The sequence below is a fragment of the Triticum urartu genome, chromosome 5, assembly GCF_003073215.2.
Source record: "Triticum urartu cultivar G1812 chromosome 5, Tu2.1, whole genome shotgun sequence".
Classification (NCBI taxonomy): Eukaryota; Viridiplantae; Streptophyta; class Magnoliopsida; order Poales; family Poaceae; genus Triticum; species Triticum urartu.
Genome location: NC_053026.1, coordinates 596,601,449 through 596,609,669, shown reverse-complemented (window position 1 = coordinate 596,609,669; position 8,221 = coordinate 596,601,449). Strand labels below are relative to the sequence as shown.

The following is an 8,221-nucleotide window of genomic DNA, read 5'->3' as shown; positions in this document are numbered from 1 at the left end:
TGCTACGAAGTACCAGATAGGCTAGTTCTATTTTTTTTTCACGATCCTGGAGTATTTCAACAGCGCCATGCAAATGCAGTAGCGTTAGGTTTCTGATTCACCTTTTGTAAAAACTTAGTTAGCCTGCAGCCAGCCTCAAATAGTATTGCTGGAATGAATGGTTGTAATATAATAACATTGCACGTTGCTTTTAAAATGTATCAGAACTGGGCTAGGCCCAAGATAGCTTGTGGTGTGATGTGTTGTAATGTCAATGGCATAATAATTTTTTTGGATTGGATCAATTTTTAACTGGGCTAGGCCCAAGTTATATTGGACAATTATTTTTGAGGGAAAAACATGAGAGGCCCAGCAAAAAAATGGCCCAGAAAAATACATGATCAAAAAGAAAATCTGCTGTTAAAAGGCCCATGCAAAGAAATCAAATGCTGAATTGTTGGGCCAGACCCATGTACCTAATAAAAGCACAGGAAAAAATACATTAAAAAGGCCGAATTGTTGGGCTAGGCCCATGTAGAAAAACGAATTGGACCAGGCTGATTCTTGTGCCACATCAGATTGCCACGTCGGATGCCTACGTGGCCTGGGGAGGCTGCTAGTGACCAAAACAAAACAATAGGCATATTTTGGTTGTAAACGTCTACGACCTTTTCACAGAGAAGGTCGTTAATTTCAGTTTATGACCGCCAGCTTTTGACCTTCTGTTTTTGGTCACAAAAAGGTCGCAAATGAAAAACAATGACCTTTCAGTGACCAATAGTCAAAGTCATAAGTTGACATATTTCTTGTAGTGAATGCAGCCAGGGCTTCGCCCGGCGGTGCATGTCGGCGGTGGCGGGGGAGGGGGACGGGAAGAGAGGGTTGTCGGTGGGATCGATACTCTTACGTCGAACACTTGCAAGCCATCAGCCATCCTCGAAGACACGACCCACACATCCATGGATCCTCCGAGCTCCACCACAACTTTGTACCGTCAGCACCGATCGAAGCTCCAAACCCACCATTGCTGCCCATGTCCATGGCCGCTCAAATATGGTGACTTGGTGAGGCAACACCCAAACACATTGCTTTTTTCTGAGACAAACCCAAACACATTGCTGGTAGCCAGGAACCGTGTCCATGCGGTTGGACGTTGAGGCCGGACTCCACCTAGCCCAAGTAGAAGCCACTAGAAAGAGGCCCAGCCTAACCACCGCAAGGGGCTTTGCCCAGGCATCCTGGGCCTTCACCTAAAAAAAAAGGCATCTTGGGCCTGCGGCGGTGAGGTGGAGAGTAGGCAGACGACCGGCTAGAACGGCGCAGCAATTGTGCTGTCCGAGCCACCCGCAAGGACCACGTGGGACCGAAAGAAGTGACTGAAAGTCCAAAAGGTGATTTGGTGTATCACTAAACCCCAAGGTGACATGACATATAGTAGTATTTATCATGATATTTTCAAATTAAATACTTTCAGCTCGGGTATTCATAGGAAATCCGAGCATCTGCTGGTCCTCTTTACCTTGTACTCCTTGGAACACCGAGATTACGTGCTCTGGCCAGCTGCCGACGAGTTGTGGTGCGTCGTCGCTGCAAGGAACCTCGCAGGTCGAGGTGGTCGGCCGGAGGGCGCACACCAAGGTGTACCGTGCCGTGTGCAGCACTCTGTAGACCAGTAAACGAAAGGAGCTGAGAGACATCAAACATAGTACTCTGCTGTACCTGGCTGGGTGGAAAAATCAGACACGTTGTATGTACCCGGACGGGAACCGAGACCAGCATGCAGCAACCTCTCGGCCGCGCCGTGGCCTGCTCTGGGTCTCCCGTTCAGAATTCAGATTCCTCCCAAGTTTTGGTTTCAGATTCACAGAATCCACGCGAGAGGAGGCGCCTCGTCTGCCCGGTCCACACACGTACGCGCCTTGTCAAATGACACGCGGGGTCACACGAGAATTTCATTTTCTGAATCTTGCTGCCAAATTTACCCGGAATTCTTGAATCTTCAGTGGGTTTTCCCCTGGTGGTGCTAAGCTGAAAATCGCGCGCGTCCTGGGCCTCAGAAAATTTGGTTGGTGAGCGTCGCAGCCAAGCCAGCGCCAGCCACGGCGACCCAGCAGCAGTTCAACACCACCTCTTCTTCCTCCGCCGGCCACTTACTTGGACACCTCCCCCAGCTCCTCCCTCGATTTTTATATACCACATACTGACACCAACCAAGGAAATCACTAGCTGCTCACGGTGACGGTGAGGATGACCGGAGTTCAGGTGATGCCGGGGGTGGGCGCGGTGACCACGGTCGACGTGAGGACGGAGGGCGGCAAGGCGGTGGCGGGGCTCGCGAGGAGGCGTGTGGCGGTGGGGAGCAGCTCGAGCACGAGCCTGTTTGCTGGTGACTGGAGGAGGAGGCCTCGCCGGGCGACCTGCTCCGTCAGGCTCAGGCAGTGTGGCCGGGGCAGGGGCGGCAGGAGCGGCGGCCTCGCCATCGTCAGCAACCTCGGGGGCAGTTACGATGTTGGCTTTGGCGACGTCGACCTGGTAATTCATCAGCCTCTCCTCCGCCATCTACTTGCTGGAATTCTTCTACTTCTTGTTCTCAATCATCCATATATGTCATGTTACGACCTTGGGGAATTTCTTGGAACATCTCTTACAACAGTTCCTCGGCTGAAAGATTCAGATGATTTTGTTTAGGGATGGTCAAGAATAGGTTTTTTTTAATTGTTGTTGCAGCTTTGTTGCTTTAGGGTAATGAATATGTGAATAGTATTTCAAGTTTCTTGAAGAAAAGAAAATGAAAAAAGTTTCCTGTTCATGATGATGCAGCAACTGATGAACTACTTTACCTACAAAGCCGTGAGGACCGTGCTGACCCAGCTCTACGAGATGAACCCACCCAGCTACCGCTGGCTCTACAAGTAACAACATATTTGATCTCTCTCCAGTATGAAAATTCTAGCAATTAATTAGTACTAGTAATTTTGTTATTAAATCTTGGATTCTTGTTCCCCTGACAGCTTTGTTGCTGTAAACAAGCCCACCGATGGCAAGCTGTTCCTCCGCGCTCTTGGAAAGGTATGAACAGATCCACACACATATTTTTGTTCTTCTTGCACTGCTACAAATTAGCATGCAAAATTCCTCGCATGAATATATGTTTTCTTTTGCTCTTGTAACTTGCAGGAGAGGCAGGAGCTTGCAGAGCGGGTTATGATAACCCGGCTTAGCTTGTACGGGAAATGGATCAAGGTAATAATATTTTCCAAAACCAATCAACATGCCACTAATTTTCACCGCAAAAGGAAAAACATCCACTAATTTTACGCACGACATGCCGTATATTTTTTTAGCTGCTTAAAAAATTTAAATTATTATTAACATCTGATTTGCTCATGTTTACTTAACCTGCAGAAATGTGACCACGCAAAAATGTACGAGAAGATCTCCAACGAGAACCTGGAGCTGATGCGGGAGAGGCTCATGGAGACGGTCATCTGGCCAACCGACGACACCAACACGGAGAAGATCGGCTGATATGCATGCGGTTTCAGTAATTTCAGCCGCTGAACTTCATTAATTAATTAGCTCATCGGTTAATTAGGTAGAGCGAGGACTATGCATGCACACACGATTGAGTCAAACATGTGTATATATGTATGTGATCTAGCACAGAGTCTATATGGTTGGGTCTTTTGGTGGAGATACTGCAAGCTGTTTGTGTTGGTGTCGGTGTGTAATGTGCCGCCTGTGTTGATAGGCACATTGACTAGCTGGGTTAAATGTATGGATTTAGTCATCACCCATCAGTGCAAGGGTGTGTTTGAGCCCGGAGTTATATACAAATGCTCACGTGTTATGTGCCTCTCCATCTCAGTTTTATGCATCTCTCAATACTGTCATTACAACACTACAGAACAAGTTTGTCTCCACCACCCCTTATGTAAAAGCCATGAGTTGTGGCCGATCTAAAACGTCCAAACCGCTCGGCTCTACCATTGCATTTGACGGTCCTAGATTGATTCTATGTTTAACACAACACAATACACCTTATACCTTTGAACGTACAGCAAAGTACTCGTTAGTCATGACTGTCGTTACTCGTATGGCATTTCGCAGAATTCGCTATAAGAAATTTGTTGATATATGACAGGTTTTTGGTGATGTTCTTTGGAAACATCATATAATGGCCTAAATCCGGTTTCAACTTTCCTTCAGTGATCAAAAGCGGGCTAACCAGTCCCAATTGGGTGACACTTCTTTATGTTGAAATGATGATTGCTGTCATAGATGTACAAGTAACATAGTTACTTAAATTAAAAATAAAGATGTTCATGCTTTAGATGCTACCCCCACTCAATGTTCAAACTTTTTTTCCAAAATACACAAAGAGTTTGTCATGAATTTAATAAATTCAAATCACACACTTGTAGTTGAAACTTAATTTTGAATAAAAAAAGGTTTATATTTAAAAAGTTCAAGTTTGGAACTAGTAAGATTTAATTAAATTTTAACATGTGCTTGCAGCAATCCAGGGCTGGCTCCTAATATTTTCAAAAAGTTTGAAAAATATTTCAACCTCAAACATTTTAATTTTTTTTCAACCTCAAACATTTTAATAACTATCTATTTTTTCTTAGGCCTTCTATTTCTTAAGCGGATCTCTATTTTGAGTTGAAATGGCGAAAAGAAGGAAAACAAATGGGCCAAAGCCCATTTCTTGATCCTGCCCTTCTATTTCTATTTCCTTTTCACCCACCAGTAAATGGGCCGAAGCCCATCTTTGCTTTCTTCTTTTTCCTTTTTTTTTGTTTACACACCGGGCCATGGACCATAAGCTAACCGAGGTCAGCCCAAACTACCAATCTAACACTCTCCTTTCTTCCGTTTCTTCTGTTTATCCTTTTAACAAAAAATATAACTTTAAGACCAACTTATTCTTGGAAACAACAAAACTATTCATATTAACCAGAAAAAAATTAATATTATGTGGAAATCTTTTTAATATTTCCACATTTGCATTTATGTCTCCAAAAATAATTAAGTATATCTATTTTGAAATGTAATAATGAATAAATAATAAAATAAATTGGGCAACGCCCATTTTTCTCCCTGTACCTTTATTTTCTTTCCATGTCTACAACTAACAAATGGTCCAAAGCCCATCTTTACTTTCTTTTTTCCTTTTATTTTTACCCACCGGGCTATGGTCAAGAAGCTAACCGAAGCCAGCCCAAACTGTCCAGCGCTCTCTATCGTTTTTCTCTCTCTTTCTTCTATTTCACACTTTTAGAAAAACTAAAATTAAAATAAACTTACTCTTGTAAAGAGAATAACTACTTCATGTGAACCCACAAGAGAATGAATAATATGTGGAAACCCCCCATCAATATATTTATGTCATTTGCAGGCATGCCAATAGTAGGATTCAATATGTTTTTGGGAAAAAAAGGTGTAATGTAAGATTGCAAAAATAATTCTAATAAGCTTGACATTAATTTTTTAGAAGATTTGAGTAAATTACGACAATAGCTTGCTTTCTCGTGGGACACATAGTTTGCCTTGAATATGATGATGCTTCCTGAGAGATGCTCGTGTTAAAACACAATGTGCAGTCCAGGTTTTCTGAAAATCCCCTAAAAATTTAAACAGGATCTTATCAAGTCACATAGGGGCCCATGTAAAAAAACACATGATATTTAGACTGAATAAATAAAAATAAAAATAAAACTGAAAACCAATAATATGCATTTAAAGGTTCAAAGTTTCAAAAAATAATACATTAGATTTATTTATGTATTTTTGACAGGAACTAAATCTTTACAAAATTACTTAATATGCTTTTTTAGTTTAGAGACTTATTTGAGGTATATGCAGTTCAATAAGGAATCAAATCTTGTAGATAGATAGAAAACAATTTAATACATAAATAATAGTACTCCTTCCGTGCCGAATGTTTTATATTCCCGAGTGTGAAAAGCCAATGCTGGATAGACGGTTTAGATACGTCACTGAGTGCCCCATGGGTCATCTTGTTTCCTATTTAGTGGAAGCTACGTAAAGCATCCCTATATTAAGATGAAGTAAGAATGCATCAGTCATCTTATTTTCTCTCTTCGATGAAAGAATGTAGCTCCTTTTTCAACCCGGGCCTCCCCTCTAGGGAACTGTTTGAGTTTTAGCATCGCCCCCTTTTCCTTTTGATCATATTACACTTGACTCGCTGCACAACATTCCGCTTTCTGCGCCACGCTCGTATGTGTTTTTACACTCCTTGAGACCAAAATTGGGTAAAGAGATACAAAAGGAGAGGAACACCCTCTCGATGAAAGAACATGAAACACTTCGGTTTCTATAGAGGTACAGGAAACGGTTGGGGGCAATATGATAGGTGAAGTGGTTGGATTTTGCGAGCTTTTCCAACCACTGTTGGATGTGATTCCAAGAGACAAACGAGAATGAATACCACACAGAAGAGTTAAGACCGGGATAGTATGATGCATCCTTGAATATTCAGCAATTACAAAAAACATTGAAAATTTCAACTTATATGAAATTGTTGAAATTTTAAACATAGTATTATGAGGACATGGCATGATCGCATGTGCATACTAATTTAAAATGAATCGTCAAAATATTAGAAGAAATTTATCAAGAAGATGTTTCATGGAGTACAAACTTCATAGTTTGCCTTGAATGGTGTGATGTATCCTCAAATATACATCCATTAAAGAGAAATGCATTGTCCAAGTCTGGTAAAATTGCCTAATACTTTGTAATGGTCGTATGACAAATTTCATATTTTTAGACCAAAAGTAGTTTTTTTAAATAAAACCAGTAGTATGCATGTTTGACTTTTCCGAGGCCAGCCCTAGAATTATTTATATATTTTACATGTAGGAGCTATAAAATTATGGAATTACTTAAATGTGAATTTTATTTGAATTTTAAGGTTTGTTTGAGTCACGTGTAGTTTAATTTAAATTATAGCCAAAAATTCATTTAATATGTTATCAATAATATACTAATTCAAAACAATTCCTAACTATGACAGGAACAATATAAGTTAGTATGTTCCATGTTGGAATAACTGGCACAATCTAGATAGATGCATTTGGAAGGTACTACACAAGGTACTTCAGTTAGTATTTCAAAAAGATAGAAAATACAAAAATTTACATGAACATTAAGATATAATTGTAAATGGGTGTGGGTAGAACTCAATCGACTGAGACTGTCTCAGTCAAGTGACATCAGCATAGTTGTGGTTTTACAAGCGGCACAACTAGATGTTGCAATCGGCGATGAAAAATGTTGCAAGCAACGGACACTACAACTGTTTTGACTAAATGCTTCAACCATCAATTGCGGCCGTTGTGACCGGTGAGACGACATGCTACAATCAACAAGGGGCAGATGTTGTGTCCGATGAGAGCACGTTGAACTCCCGATTTTCTCTGAGGCGATTACACAATTTCAAGGGTTGATCATCAGGCCAGCTCATAGCTAATTAACGGAATAATGTAGGAGGACTGGTACCAGTCGTCCAAGTAAAGGTACATGCATGCACGGATCGAACGGCTTCGATGAGTTATTAGGTAAGCGCCGCTGGCCTAGTTCAGGTCCAGATCGAGAAAAGCTTGTCCGTCGCTTAATCATGGCTCCATTGTATCAGTAAGTATACGTACGTCCGTGCGTGCAAGCGACGTGTCAGTCTCCTGCTGATGGCAACCGCTTTGCGCCAGCAGGAACGGCGCTACTTTTCCATTATTATTAAGCGGCTGCCTTTTCGTGTTCTCGAAGGAGTCATGTTTAATTTAGTGCCGATCATCAATCAAAACTAAAGAAGGCCAATGATGATTGCGGTGCCATCTGAAGAACCAAGGCCCGTGCACTACTACACACTAAGTACGTACTACTATAGAAGAGACGAAGAAACACGCCTGCATGGGCATGGAGTTGGATTTTTGTGGTGCGAAACATGCATGCATGAATGCAACAATGCCTACTCTCGCACCCTTTGCTCATGCTCCTGCACGTATGCATGGTGATGTATGCAATGCAATGCGTTCGGTTCACGAGCTAGCTAGCTAGCTATGTCGCTGCATGCCGCACCCAACCAAACCACGCACCGAACTGCACGCCCAACTCCAGAGCCTAGCCCTGTCTCTCTCCATTGATCACAACCAGCGCCACACCTATAAATACGCCTCGCCAACGCCCCTTCGTCTTCATCCATCCGTTACTCACA

The 8,221-nt window shown here is 42.2% G+C and overlaps 1 protein-coding gene across 1 annotated transcript; it reads left to right on the top strand.

The window, feature by feature from the left end:
• The first annotated feature begins 2,100 nt into the window (after positions 1–2,100).
• On the top strand, positions 2,101–3,839 carry LOC125511070 (chaperonin-like RbcX protein 2, chloroplastic). The gene is made up of 5 exons (XM_048676350.1): positions 2,101–2,511; positions 2,800–2,891; positions 2,991–3,048; positions 3,157–3,222; positions 3,385–3,839. Exons 1-5 carry the CDS (start codon positions 2,227–2,229, stop codon positions 3,505–3,507), a joined length of 624 nt encoding a protein of 207 aa, XP_048532307.1. The 5' UTR covers positions 2,101–2,226; the 3' UTR covers positions 3,508–3,839.
• The last annotated feature ends 4,382 nt before the right edge of the window (positions 3,840–8,221 follow it).